Raw genomic sequence first — 15,813 nt, 5'->3', positions numbered from 1 at the left:
GGCCTTTAACTGGTTCTTTCCACTCCTCTGTGCCAGTGTGGGTGTGACGGGCTCTGTTAGCCTGCGCTCATGTGGGACTTTCTCCACCGCCGCCTCCCGCCGCTGCAGCGGCTTTCGTTCCTCGTAGTTTCAGGGTTCTGATCTCGCCGCTCTTTGTGCGAGGCGATCCGTCGTAAGTGCTGTGTAAATATTGATACTTTAGGTTTATTTAACGGGGAGAATTCGCAGTCAGCGCCGTTATTTGTCAACGGGCCAGATTATAAATGTACTTTCCGTTGTTGTTGGTGATGCACTGATTGGAATTATGGGCTGATGCCAATAACCCACGTTTTTCATCTGCGTAACTGAAGTTGTCACACAAGTGCAGTAAAATAATAAAATGCAGATATTAATATTCTTTGTCTTTTCATTGCTGGTGTCAGAATTAACTGTGGCAATTGACAAAAATACTAACATTTGTCCCTTAAAACTTGAGGGGGGAACACACACACACACACACACACACACACAGAGATCAGGCGTAACATATTGACCACCCCCTCGTTTCTACCCTCACTGTCCACCTTATCAGCTCCACTTACTGTATAGCTGCACTCTGTAGATCTACAGTTACAGACTGTAGTCCATCTGTTTCTCTGATACTCTGTTACCCTGTTCTTCGGTGGTCACAGGACCCCCCATCCAGCAGCGACACTGAAAGGTTTAAAAACTCCAGCAGCACTGCTGTGTCTGATCCACTCAGACCAGCACAACACACACTAACACACCACCACATCAGTGTTACTGCAGTACTGAGAATGACCCACCACCCAAATAGTACCTGCTCTGTGAGGGTCCATGGGGGTCCTGACCACCTTTGCCTTCTACACTGTAGACTGGGGTTCAATCCTACACTATACCAATAAGGGTCCTTGGGCAAGACTCCTAACACCACCTACGCCTGCCTGTGTAAAAGGATCAAACTGTAAGTCACTCTGGATAAGAGCGTCAGCCAAATGCTGTAAATGTAAATCTGTTTATCTGTGTACGTGAAAAATATCACCAGAGCATCCCTAAACATGATGCTTCATCATGATGGACGTCCCGATATCTGGTGAGGTTTAACAATGTGGAGTACACGAAAAGACCCAGACTGGCGTTTATAAACGCCAGGAATGCACCAGTATGGCCATGGAAAGCCAGTGATGTTGCTGATGCCAATGCCTAAATTACAGAGGTCAGAGAAATGACATTAATGTCTGTAGAGACAGAAATACAATAAAATGTATTGTAAAGGTTTATATCGCCTTATATCGACGTTTTTGTCTAAATTAACCATAACGTTGCTCATTTTTGGCAGTTTTTTGCCATTGCCAGTTAAATCGTAGCCCCACTAAGGTCGGATTCTAGTTACACATGCAGTAAAATTAACGTGGTGCAGATCTTTCCGTGCAGTAATCCGGATTCTCCTCAACATTCTGCTCCTTTGGAGAAAATTCATCCTGAAATATCAGGAAATATCCGTTTGAAGCAGCAGTCAGATCTAAACATCTGTCTGATGCTGAGATTTTTTTAAAAGCAAATAAGTGACTCCAGTTAAAGTGTAAATGCTGCTGTATTTGTAGTGAAACACGCAGTTGGTCAGTGTTTAAGTACTGATGACACTGATCTGTTCGGATAAGCAGGTAACACTTTATTTGGGTAGTCCACTTTAGACACTTTGTAGATACTTAATTTACTGTCACGTTACACTCAGCTAAACATCTACTAACCTGGCTCAAATCCTAATCTTAACCCATTAATCTAAAACTCAACCCTTACCCTGGTCCTAGCCCTAATCCTAACCTTAACCTCAACCTGAAACCTAATCCTAACCCTCACCCTGGCCCTAATCCTAACCTTAACCTCAACCCAAAACCTAATCCTAACCCTCACCCTGGCCCTAATCCTAACCTTAACCTCAACCCAAAACCTAATCCTAACCCTCACCCTGGCCCTAATCCTAACCTTAACCTCAACCCAAAACCTAATCCTAACCCTCACCCTGGCCCTAATCCTAACCTTAACCTCAACCCAAAACCTAATCCTAACCCTCACCCTGGCCCTAATCCTAACCTTAACCTCAACCCAAAACCTAATCCTAACCCTCACCCTGGTCCTAATCCTAACTCTATCCTTAACCCAAAACCTAATCCTAACCCTCACCCTGGTCCTAGTCCTTACTCTGGTCCAAAGCCTAACCCTAAACCCATTACAGCAGGTAGTTCTTTGCCAGTTTGAGCACCTGTATGTCTGAAATGTCCTCATATTGACCGGCCCTGCATTACAGCACTGGTCAGTTCGTCAGCGCGTCATCGTTGGTTCCGACGGAGGTGAACGCCGTGCAGCGCTGGAACATCTGCGTTCGTGAGAACGAGTCGCTCCAGCCTGTGCTTTATGCTAGAGATGTGAAACGCTGTGCTGTCAGTGTATCAGACTGTGTATTATTACTCTGACTCTGTTTATTCCTCTGTTTTCTCTGCAGGACGGTCTGGATGCTCTGGTCTATGACCTGGATTTCCCCGCATTGAGGAAGAACAAAAGCATCGACAACTTCTTAAACAGATGTGAGTCCGAGTTGCGGCTGTTTATGCCGAGGGTGAAACTTGCTATCGGGACAGTTTGGGGATGGTTGGTCAGTTTGAGGACCGTTATAAAATACAAATTCTATAACGTAGTAATTAGGCTAATTACTGAAAATTAAGAAAACAAACTTAAGTAGTGGTTTTATGCTTAAAACCTCACTAATTACTGGCTTAGCGTTACTGTTATTGTGCCAAATTTCCAGACCTTAAGGGCCAACATCATGGAAAAACAAATTCTCCTCCTTCTATAAAAAAAAACAAAAACAAACAGTTTGACGTAGTACAAAAACATTGCTGAAGTTTGGAAGCGTCTTGTTCACTCAATCAGTCCATTGTGTCCATAAACAGAAGCTAAATTGCTAAAATGATTAAATTGTTTTTGTGATGTCACAAAAGCCGACCCATCTAGATCCACCTGTTCAGAAGTTATAAGAAGTGTTTCAGCCCAATCGTCACTCTGGCCCAAATCTTTACTTTAAACCTAAACCTAAACCTAAACCCATAAACAGAAAGTAAACTGCTAAAGCGATTGTTTGTGATGTCACAAGAACTGACACGTTTACATCCACCTGTTTAGAAGTTATACGACGTGTTTCAGCCGGACTGCTTGGTGAGCAGACCACAGCCAGTCAGAGCAGAGAGAGATTTACACATCGCACATCCCTTTGCATTTGTTCCGTTTACATGCAGCCTAATAATCCGGTATTAATCCTACTAATAGCTCGGTCGGAATAGAATACGTCCGTGTAAACACCTCACTCGGAATAATCTCGTCTGGTTCAGGCCATTCGGAATACAATTTCTATCTGTCTGAACGAGGTGGGTAATCCTGTAAATAATCAGTTAAATAGAAGAATAATATCCGTGTAAACGCCTGTATCCGATTACATTCCCAATCGGAAAGTTCAAGTCCATACTGCATGTGCGTCGCGTCATAGCGCAAGGTTTATACCGTTCAGCACGGCGGAGCAGAAACTGGTCTGCAGAGGAGACGAAGTTCATGCTCTGATCTTTAAAAGACGGCGGTGGGACGGACGTCCAGCTTATGTGTCTCAGAGCACGACGTCTTCCTCTCGGCCTTCTTTAATAAGGACATGTGAAGGACGTTTTCCTGAGTCTGACGTCATTTTAAAGCAGTTAAAAACACAATCACTGCTCACTGCTGCTCATCTCACTCTGGCTGGACTCCCGTGATGCTGGTTGTCATGGTTACATCTACACTAAGTGGTTCTCTATGCATGTGCATCATTTTGGATCTGATTACTTGCAATGAGCAAGTAATGAACGGATTCTCATCAGACTGTTGAGTAGAGAGAGAATATAAACACCAGTTTTAATCTATAACCAAAGTGTATTCAATCAGATTAGCTGAAATGGTTGCATGTAAACACAGCAATTGTGTGTAATTCTCATGAAGAATGGACCAAAAGAAATGGCCTAAAATGACTTGAGGAAAAAAGTCTGATTCCATTGATTTGCTGTGAAAGTAAATGTGTTTTCCTTCCCCTGTAAAGTTACCGTTTTTGAAGATGAGGGACAAAGAGAAGCTGGAAAATGATCGTGTAGAGATGAATTGACAGTTTTTGGTATATAAACCTTCACATAATGTAATAAAGCACACAAAACATGTAGGATATGGGCCCTTAAACGGTAGGCTGTTTTATTGGGATGCACACGTTCACCTTCGTCATTAAACAGGATGTGATGTTCTCAGTTTGCATGGCTAATAGCTCCTCGGCTTCTCAGTCGTGTACAAAACACAGTCGTGAGGTGTTTTTCTCTCGCCCCCACAGAAGACTGGACCATAAAAACAAAAGCAGAAACATCCTGCCTCGCTGCCGGCGCTGTATCACTTCATCAGCACAATTGTGTACAGTATATACCCTTAAGACTGAAATAGATCATTTCACTGTGCGAAACGACAATAGAAACACCGGTTATTTCTGCTGAATGACCCAACACTCAATAATCTGATCATAATCAGATTTCTACAGCTATCTGATTGTTCAAATGGTCATGTAAACACCATACTCCGATCTAGACACCCGATTTCTCAGCGCTCTTACTCTGATTTCTTAGATCAGACTGAGGTCTAGAAACCCGATTAATAAATCTGATAAAGAGGCTGGATTTTAGCTCAGTAATCAGATTTCTCAGTGCTGTGAACTCTTACTCTGATTTCTTAGATCAGACTGAGGTCTAGAAACCTGATTAATAAATCTAGTAAAGAGGCTGGATTTTAGCTCAGTAATCAGATTTCTCAGCGCTGAGGACTCTTACTCTGATTTCTTAGATCAGACTGAGGTCTAGAAACCCGATTAATAAATCTGATAAAGAGGCTGGATTTTAGCTCAGTAATCAGATTTCTCAGCGCTGTGAACTCTTACTCTGATTTCTTAGATCAGACTGAGGTCTAGAAACCCGATTAATAAATCTGATAAAGAGGCTGGATTTTAGCTCAGTAATCAGATTTCTCAGTGCTGTGAACTCTTACTCTGATTTCTTAGATCAGACTGAGGTCTAGAAACCCGATTAATAAATCTGATAAAGAGGCTGGATTTTAGCTCAGTAATCAGATTTCTCAGCGCTGTGAACTCTTACTCTGATTTCTTAGATCAGACTGAGGTCTAGAAACCCGATTAATAAATCTGATAAAGAGGCTGGATTATAGCTCAGTAATCAGATTTCTCAGTGCTGTGAACTCTTACTCTGATTTCTTAGATCAGACTGAGGTCTAGAAACACGATTAATAAATCTGATAAAGAGGCTGGATTTTAGCTCAGTAATCAGATTTCTCAGTGCTCTGAACTCTTACTCTGATTTCTTAGATCAGACTGAGGTCTAGAAACCCGATTAATAAATCTGATAAAGAGGCTGGATTTTAGCTCAGTAATCAGATTTCTCAGCGCTGTGAACTCTTACTCTGATTTCTTAGATCAGACTGAGGTCTAGAAACCCGATTAATAAATCTGATAAAGAGGCTGGATTTTAGCTCAGTAATCAGATTTCTCAGCGCTGTGAACTCTTACTCTGATTTCTTAGATCAGACTGAGGTCTAGAAACCTGATTAATAAATCTGGTAAAGAGGCTGGATTTTAGCTCAGTAATCAGATTTCTCAGTGCTGTGAACTCTTACTCTGATTTCTTAGATCAGACTGAGGTCTAGAAACCCGATTAATAAATCTGATAAAGAGGCTGGATTTTAGCTCAGTAATCAGATTTCTCAGCGCTGTGAACTCTTACTCTGATTTCTTAGATCAGACTGAGGTCTAGAAACCCGATTAATAAATCTGATAAAGAGGCTGGATTTTAGCTCAGTAATCAGATTTCTCAGTGCTCTGAACTCTTACTCTGATTTCTTAGATCAGACTGAGGTCTAGAAACCCGATTAATAAATCTGATAAAGAGGCTGGATTTTAGCTCAGTAATCAGATTTCTCAGCGCTGTGAACTCTTACTCTGATTTCTTAGATCAGACTGAGGTCTAGAAACCCGATTAATAAATCTGATAAAGAGGCTGGATTTTAGCTCAGTAATCAGATTTCTCAGCGCTGTGAACTCTTACTCTGATTTCTTAGATCAGACTGAGGTCTAGAAACCCGATTAATAAATCTGATAAAGAGGCTGGATTTTAGCTCAGTAATCAGATTTCTCAGTGCTGTGAACTCTTACTCTGATTTCTTAGATCAGACTGAGGTCTAGAAACCTGAATAATAAATCTGATAAAGAGGCTGGATTATAGCTCAGTAATCAGACTTCTCAGTGCTGTGAACTCTTACTCTGATTTCTTAGATCAGACTGAGGTCTAGAAACCCGATTAATAAATCTGATAAAGAGGCTGGATTTTAGCTCAGTAATCAGATTTCTCAGCGCTGTGAACTCTTACTCTGATTTCTTAGATCAGACTGAGGTCTAGAAACCCGATTAATAAATCTGATAAAGAGGCTGGATTTTACCTCAGTAATCAGATTTCTCAGCGCTGTGAACTCTTACTCTGATTTCTTAGATCAGACTGAGGTCTAGAAACCCGATTAATAAATCTGATAAAGAGGCTGGATTTCAGCTCAGTAATCAGATTTCTCAGTGCTGTGAACTCTTACTCTGATTTCTTAGATCAGACTGAGGTCTAGAAACCTGATTAATAAATCTGATAAAGAGGCTGGATTTCAGCTCAGTAATCAGATTTCTCAGTGCTGTTAACTCTTACTCTGATTTCTTAGATCAGACTGAGGTCTAGAAACCCGATTAATAAATCTGATAAAGAGGCTGGATTTTAGCTCAGTAATCAGATTTCTCAGTGCTGTGAACTCTTACTCTGATTTCTTAGATCAGACTGAGGTCTAGAAACCCGATTAATAAATCTGATAAAGAGGCTGGATTTCAGCTCAGTAATCAGATTTCTCAGTGCTGTGAACTCTTACTCTGATTTCTTAGATCAGACTGAGGTCTAGAAACCCGATTAATAAATCTGATAAAGAGGCTGGATTTTAGCTCAGTAATCAGATTTCTCAGTGCTGTGAACTCTTACTCTGATTTCTTAGATCAGACTGAGGTCTAGAAACCTGAATAATAAATCTGATAAAGAGGCTGGATTATAGCTCAGTAATCAGACTTCTCAGTGCTGTGAACTCTTACTCTGATTTCTTAGATCAGACTGAGGTCTAGAAACCCGATTAATAAATCTGATAAAGAGGCTGGATTTTAGCTCAGTAATCAGATTTCTCACTGCTGTGGACTCTTACTCTGATTTCTTAGATCAGACTGAGGTCTAGAAACCCGATTAATAAATCTGATAAAGAGGCTGGATTTTAGCTCAGTAATCAGATTTCTCAGTGCTGTGGACTCTTACTCTGATTTCTTAGATCAGACTGAGGTCTAGAAACCTGATTAATAAATCTGATAAAGAGGCTGGATTTTAGCTCAGTAATCAGATTTCTCAGCGCTGTGAACTCTTACTCTGATTTCTTAGATCAGACTGAGGTCTAGAAACCCGATTAATAAATCTGATAAAGAGGCTGGATTTCAGCTCAGTAATCAGATTTCTCAGTGCTGTGAACTCTTACTCTGATTTCTTAGATCAGACTGAGGTCTAGAAACCTGATTAATAAATCTGATAAAGAGGCTGGATTTTAGCTCAGTAATCAGATTTCTCAGTGCTGTGAACTCTTACTCTGATTTCTTAGATCAGACTGAGGTCTAGAAACCCGATTAATAAATCTGATAAAGAGGCTGGATTATAGCTCAGTAATCAGACTTCTCAGTGCTGTGAACTCTTACTCTGATTTCTTAGATCAGACTGAGGTCTAGAAACCCGATTAATAAATCTGATAAAGAGGCTGGATTTTAGCTCAGTAATCAGATTTCTCAGTGCTGTGAACTCTTACTCTGATTTCTTAGATCAGACTGAGGTCTAGAAACCTGAATAATAAATCTGATAGAGGCTGGATTTTAGCTCAGTAATCAGATTTCTCAGTGCTGTGAACTCTTACTCTGATTTCTTAGATCAGACTGAGGTCTAGAAACCCGATTAATAAATCTGATAAAGAGGCTGGATTTCAGCTCAGTAATCAGATTTCTCAGTGCTGTGAACTCTTACTCTGATTTCTTAGATCAGACTGAGGTCTAGAAACCCGATTAATAAATCTGATAAAGAGGCTGGATTTCAGCTCAGTAATCAGATTTCTCAGTGCTGTGAACTCTTACTCTGATTTCTTAGATCAGACTGAGGTCTAGAAACCCGATTAATAAATCTGATAAAGAGGCTGGATTTTAGCTCAGTAATCAGATTTCTCAGTGCTGTGAACTCTTACTCTGATTTCTTTCTGATTTCCCAGTCTGAGCATGTGTGAAAACAGACGTCAGTACTGGAAATAAGCCAGAAACACTTTTGGAGCAGCAGTGAAATTAAATATATGCTTGGACAAATGTAGGATTTGAATATTCTTCAACTTTTAAATGATGGATGTTCATATTTTCAGGTGAAGTGGCACAATGTTTTACAAAAAGCTGCGGTATGAAGTTTGAGATTTACGTTCCGTTTACGTCACGTCGTCTTCTGTGAGTTTATTGGCTGGTTGCAAAGCAGACATCTGATTACTGTCTGACTCGTGTAGACCTGGAGTTTCCCCGTTATCTGATTACCCAGGTGCATGTAAACATCTCGATAGCTTTACTGACAAAATCAGACAGTTATCGGATTATTAAGTGTGTGTAAACATGCTGATTCGATGTTGAAGACTTCAACACACCAAGACAGGTAGAAAAAGTACAAGCATGACGGTTGATTGAAACACCTGTGTGGTTTAACAGGACATTAAAAAGTTCATGTTTTGCATGTATTTGTGAGCAGATTATGTACATTACTGTGAAACACAAGTGGCGGAACGTTGTTAAGGACATGGCCTGGCTTTACTGCTGGCTACTGTAGCTGGTGCTATCTAGATCCAGAAACGGTGAGATTAATTTTTCTGACAAACCTACATGTTGACACGTCGTCCGCTGAGGAGAAAAGACCTTGTGTAGAAGATGTCAAGTCCTTATCAGCGTCCAGGCAGCTGTAGCTCATGGCTCATCTGAAGAGGCAGCCTCGGTTACTTTTCCAGCACGTGAACCTGCTGGATTATCTAGTTTTCTGCTCTGCTGGCTGCAAAATTATTGTGCCACTGATGCTTTTATCCTTGCTTTTAGCAACTTGAAACATCAGATTCAGTTATTAAATGCCCACCCCTTGTCTTTAGTCCCCCCCCCCCCCCCCCCCCCCCCCCTTTCCCCATAATGTTAATTAAATATCCGTTAATCAGCTCTAATATGGAGGCTAGACTGCACAGTGAGTGTGGGGCTGGTAACTGAGCGTTTCACTAGCGTATTGGTAAGTAGGTGCAGTCGAGCTGGGGTCAATAATGAAGGGACAATTGGAGGATGGGTATCGTTTTTTGGGTCAGCGCTCTCCATCGGACTGGGACCCCATTGTGTCTGCTGTTTAGATTTCCCTCAACAAAAGAGCTTTCAGGCCTGTGAGGCTCGGTGACCCACATGGTCCCCTTCACGCTCTCTCAGGCCATCCGTTAGTGGAGGGGGGCTGGAAGCTGTTTGTGGGTGCATGAGGTGCTTTCATATCTCAGTATGACTCAGTGCTTCGTGTGTAGAGGACTGCAGTTTGGGCTCAGCGAGTGCTCCGACGGTTTTAACCTTCAGCACCTGATAACCAGCTGCATGCAGCCAGGCTGCGGCCGAGCGCCAGTCTCACGGTCAAAAGTCAACGTAACTGCTGTTTCTGGTGCCTGTTTTCTGTGTAGGGATGCGTCACAAAAATAGATCATATTTCTGTGATACTGCGCTTCATTAAAGTTTAGGCTCTTATTTACAATTTACTGGAGTTACTAAACTCATAGCAGTTACTGTGATTCATACAGAATCTCACAAAAGTGAGTGCACCCCTCACATTTATGCAAATATGTTGTCTTTTCATGGGACGACACTATAGAAATGAAACTTGGATAGAAGTTAAAGTGGTCAGTGTGCAGCTTGTATAGCAGTGCAGATTTACTGTCCTCTCAAAAGAACTAAACACACAGCTAATAACGTCTAAATAGCTGGCAACACAAGTGAGTCCACCTCACAGTGAACATGCTTTAACCCTCTTGGGCATGGAATTCACCAGAGCTGCACAGGTTGCTAGTGGAATCTTCCACTCCTCCCCACAGGTGCTCAGTTGTGTATCGGTCTTGAGACGTACTTGGCCAGTCCATCTTTACCACACTGTCACAGTATATGTTGGAATTCATGTTTCCCTCAATGAACTGCAGCTCCCCAGTGCCGGCAGCACTCATGCAGCTCCAGACCATGATGCTACCACCACCATGCTTGACTGTAGGCAAGAGACAGTTGTCTTGGTGCTCCTCACCAGGGCGCCACACATGCTGGACACCATCTGAGCCAACCAAGTTTATCTTGGTCTCGTCAGACCACAGGACATGGCTCCAGTAATCCATGTTCTTGGACTGCTTGTCCTCATCCTAGTTACCGTGTGATTCATAGTAGTTGCTGATTCATAGTGCATACAGAATAATTCATGTTAGTTACTGAACAATCATAGTGGATATGAAGTCCATAGCAGTTACTGAATATTTGATAGTGGTACTGTATAAAAAGATCTAGAAAAATGATCTGCTGTATAATTCACAGTGGTTACTAGATAATAAGTTAGTAGTTATTGAATAATTCATAGTTCTTGAATGATGCATAGTACTTTTCTGAATAACTCGTACTACTTATTGAATAATTCATAGTAATTGTGCAGTAATTTATATAAGTTGAGAGAAACAGCTTCACTTTGGAATCTTTCAGAGCTTTTAGGGTTTAGAAAGAAAGAAAGCAGTGATTTTGTTTAATATACATACTGTTATGTTTTCCTGTCTGCACGTTTTGAAACGGTTGATTTTCACACGTTTTCATTTGCTGCATTTAAATCACTGTTTGTGATGTTACACCTGACAGTGGTTAAACAGCCAGACAGGAAACAGGAAGAGTTGAGACCGTTGATCAGACTGACTAAATGAGAAAGTTCCGCTGAGAAGGTCAGGAGGAGTGTAGGATCTGTTAAGCTCGGCTGAACCTGTGCTGTGTTCCAGCCCACTTTGATATCCTGGCCGCTAAAGGATCTGTCTAGGTGGACCACGCCCAGCACAAGTCGGTTTCCTTCTGTTTCTTTACTAAGTGATTTCAGCCTTGAGGGGAACTCCCGTCTGCCCTGAACGCTGCCACGTTGAAATTGGCAGCTGGGCTGTGTGCCAAAGTGTTATTATCCTGAAGGCCTCTGGTGTGTTTCAGTGCTAGTGGCTTTGACAGTCCACCTGGAGCATTATACTCACTTTACTTACCACAGGGTGCTCAAAACACCAACTGACAGAGTACATTTACTATTAGTTCTCTACTAATTGCTGCACTAAATCATAAGAAGATCCCATGGATGGTACATATGGTTTTCTCTGCCCCAACCAGCCTGATTCCATAAATCAGTAAAAGCGTTACTTTGGCAGACTGTCAAATTTATGGCTTTTCCTCTTAGCGCAAACATAGTCACAGAACATGTTGATAGATAAGTGTGTCTTACCGTGTCGGAAACCACATTAACATGTGCCACGCCAAACGGAGAACTACCAGCCTGTCCCCCCAAAACTACCAGACCACACCAACAACAACTAAGCCATACCAAGATGGACCAGACCATACCCCAAAAACTACCGGCCCATTCTACAAAAACTACCAGAGCACACAAAGAACGACTAAGCCATGCCAAGACGGACCAGACCATACCCCAAAAACTGCCAGCCCATTCTACAAAAAGTACCAGAGCAGACCAAGAACGACTAAGACCAAGATGCACCAGACCATACCCCAACTACCAGTCCATTCCCCAACAACTACCAGCCCATTCCCCAAAAACTACCAGACCACACCAAGAATGACTTACTAAACTATGCCAAGAATGGCTAAGTCGTACCAAGACGTACCAGCCCAGACCCTATAAACTACCAGCCCATTCCCCAGAAACTACCAGAGTGCACCAAGAATGACTAAGTCATACAAAGAACTACCAAACCATGCTCTGGAAATGACCAAACCAGCTACATGAAAACTAGGAACTGCCTAACCATAACCAAGAACTTCCAAACCACATCATAAAACTACAAAACCACACAAAGAACAACTAGATCATTGCATAATCTTCCAAACCATAGCAAGAACAGTCAACTTCCATGTTTCTGACTGTATAGCATGTTTTTCTCTGGTTCAATGCAGGCACAGCAGGTAATGGGGTTATTTCCGCGTAGATTGTCGTGTTGAACTGTGTTACAGGAGAAATGTGGGTATGGTGAATATGGGTTAAGAGGATCGGGAGCAGCCTGCATTCTGTATTTACAGCCTCATTTTTCTGTGCACACTGACAATGTGCTCAGATGGTGACGGCGCAGGAAAGTGACCTGCCTACCGCCAACTCCGCCCGACTACCCCCTCACTGATCATGGTCTGGACAGTCTCCAAGGGCTACGGGGCTGTGATGTGACAGTGGGGCACTGCACACACCACAAGCCTGGTTCCTGGTGTCTTATAGGCATGGTGTTCACAGACCGTGTTACCAAATACATTTGCATTACTGTACACAAGCTTCCATTAGTTGTTACTTACATCAGACATATTGGAGCAGGTAAAACAGTAAACTGCAGGATTGGGAGTTCCACCGCTGGAGCTTGGATCTGCTGCCTGGCGGTTTGGAATCTGCTCTGTTTGCCAGCTCTGTTCACAACAGCTGGATTCAGCCTTGTTGTAATGACTCTGCTTTAAGAGCTCTTTATTTTTAGCTGAGCTGAGCCGAGCCGGGATGCCTTCACGCCCCCTCTCGCCCTCGTTCCTCTGCGTGAACGTGCCCAGTGTGATCCTGTTAAAAGCGAAAAGGCGAGTCAGACCTGGTCTGTGATGACCAAATTTGGCTGAAATGTTATCTTTCCTTCAACGAGGCCCAGCTGTTACTGAGATATAGCCATTGTGGGCTGCACTGCTGGTCACTCTGGCAACGTTATTGTTTCTTTATGTGCTTCTTCTGGAGCTTCTGGAGTTTCTTCAGACTAGAGATGGGCGTAATTGATGATAAATCTTGCACCTATATTTCATTTAATCAATATTAATAATAATATTGCTAAGGTTCAGTCTTTTCTAACTCGGAGATGCAGAGATGGGTGGTTTCCTAGTATCGTGCCCGAGCACGATTGTCCCCCCTCCCCACTCCCCACTAGCCTGCACATAATCTTTCAGACCACACCAAGAATGACTAAACTGTATCAAGAGCGACTAGGCCGTATCAAGGAACGACCAGGCCGTATCGAGAGCGACCAGGCCGTATCGAGAGCGACCAGGCCGTATCGAGGAGCGACCAGGCCGTATCGAGGAGCGACCAGGCCGTATCGAGGAGCGACCAGGCCGTATCGAGGAGCGGCCAGGCCGTATCGAGAGCGGCCAGGCCGTATCGAGGAGCGGCCAGGCCGTATCGAGAGCGGCCAGGCCGTATCGAGGAGCGGCCAGGCCGTATCGAGGAGCGGCCAGGCCGTATCGAGGAGCGGCCAGGCCGTATCGAGGAGCGGCCAGGCCGTATCGAGAGCGACCAGGCCGTATCGAGGAGCGACCAGGCCGTATCGAGGAGCGACCAGGCCGTATCGAGAGCGACCAGGCCGTATCGAGAGCGACCAGGCCGTATCGAGGAGCGACCAGGCCGTATCGAGGAGCGACCAGGCCGTATCGAGGAGCGACCAGGCCGTATCGAGAGCGACCAGGCCGTATCGAGGAGCGACCAGGCCGTAGCGAGGAGCGACCAGGCCGTAGCGAGGAGCGACCAGGCCGTAGCGAGGAGCGACCAGGCCGTATCGAGAGCGACCAGGCCGTAGCGAGGAGCGACCAGGCCGTAGCGAGGAGCGACCAGGCCGTATCGAGAGCGACCAGGCCGTATCGAGGAGCGACCAGGCCGTATCGAGAGCGACCAGGCCGTATCGAGGAGCAACCAGGCCGTATCGAGGAGCGACCAGGCCGTATCGAGGAGCGACCAGGCCGTATCGAGGAGCGACCAGGCCGTAGCGAGGAGCGACCAGGCCGTAGCGAGGAGCGACTAGGCCGTAGCGAGAGCGACCAGGCCGTGTCAAGGTCTGTAAATGCACTTTGAGGCTTATTTAGAGTTGTCTTGGGTGTGGACACACGGCCCTCTCACATGCCTTATGGCAGGGTGTCCGGTCATATCTGCAGGGGGCCGGCTTGGCTGCAGGTTTTGACTTCAACAAAGCAGGAGGTCACCTGATGAAGACCAAGACCAACTGATTACTAAAAAGTAGAATCAGTTGTGCTCCACCTTGTTTGGAGTGAAAGGTTTTTAAAGAAGCACCGGACACTGAGGGAGGAATTTGCAGCTTTACTTGCCGACTGTGATTCATGTTCTTCTGTAAGGTGAGAACCAGGCCCGCTGTTGACCCACACATTCTCAAATGAATTGAAAAGTGGGAGAGTCATATCATTGACGGCAAGTTCCGATCACTTTAGATGCGTACCATGCCTGAGCACGTTTGACCCCCAAAGTCCAGATTGTTTGACTAGTGCAGGGGTCAGCAACATGTGGCTGTTTTACTGTCCATTTATAGCTCCACAGCTGAATCAGATCAGTAGGTAATAATAAAATAATCCTCCTTTGCAGTAAAATAAAGCTCTGCTGATCCTTCAACACAGTTTAACAACACAGTTTAATGGTCTTAAATGCTGGAGTTCATGTAGAACTGCTGAATCACCCTTTAACCCTGAAGATCAGCGCAGACTGCTGGTCACCATAGCAACACAGACAACAGTCCCGCCCAGCTCGTAGCTATGAAACAGCAAAGAGAGAGATTTAAGACGAACATCAATAATTTGGAGACGGGTGGACTGAGTTGCGTTTCTAATCAGTCCAGCTGGTTTCCAGATACATTTAATCTGCGACAAGAAACTGACAAACGCTAAAAAGTTGCAAAGCTGAAGTCTAATTTTCTAAAATTCGAACAAGAAGTTGTTGAATAAGAATCGTCTTCAGCCTCCTAGAAAGTCTAACGTTGAGAGACATTTTATAAGAAATTATTCTACTTTTGTGGAAAAATTTCCTGCTGGAGATGTGAGAAAAACGGCTACTGTAACTGTAAGCCTGTGTTTTCGTGTTTTGTAAGCTTATTGTTTTTATTTATATTTATTAGGGATGCACTGACATGTCAGCCCCTGAGGGGGGAAAAAAATCACCTGCAGTTGAACTTGGACTGGTTTGCTATGCTATTCACTAAACAAATATATAATCCTCATTTCAATGCCATTATATTTTAGAAAGCCTTAGATTTCATGCTCTGTTTTAGGTCTGTATAATTTATTTCTGCCAATGTCTCCAGACTTTTTTTTCGCTTTTGGTGGCTCATGTTTTCAGTGCATCCCTAAAGGATGTAAATAGCACCAGTAACCTTGTTTTATCTGTGTTGTTTTGAGGCTGTAAAGCATTCTGACTCACCATTGTGTTGTTTTTTTTTTTCTGAATTTTAACCTGGCCAGCCAGCACCACTTCATTTACGTGTTCACTTATTCAGTACTTATTTACTGTGTTATGATTTATTTACTCTATGAATGCCCCACTGCACTTCTATTAATTACCATTAAATGTA

General features: G+C 43.5%; 1 protein-coding gene across 2 annotated transcripts in view; it reads left to right on the top strand.

The window, feature by feature from the left end:
* Nucleotides 1-15,813, top strand: part of rock1 (Rho-associated, coiled-coil containing protein kinase 1) — a 127,195-nt gene that overhangs the window by 29,911 nt on the left and 81,471 nt on the right. For both annotated transcript variants that reach the window (XR_005131790.1, XM_037547047.1), the window contains exon 2: nt 2,504-2,585. Coding sequence is in view for 1 of the 2 variants with exons in the window: in XM_037547047.1 (XP_037402944.1) it covers nt 2,504-2,585 (82 nt within the window). In the remaining variant the exon portion in view is untranslated. The remainder of the gene's footprint in view (nt 1-2,503; nt 2,586-15,813) is intronic.

This window comes from Pygocentrus nattereri, chromosome 2 (assembly GCF_015220715.1).
Source record: "Pygocentrus nattereri isolate fPygNat1 chromosome 2, fPygNat1.pri, whole genome shotgun sequence".
Taxonomy (NCBI): Eukaryota; Metazoa; Chordata; class Actinopteri; order Characiformes; family Serrasalmidae; genus Pygocentrus; species Pygocentrus nattereri.
The sequence above is the reverse complement of the archived record's forward strand: the minus strand, read 5'-3'. Positions and strand labels throughout refer to the sequence as shown.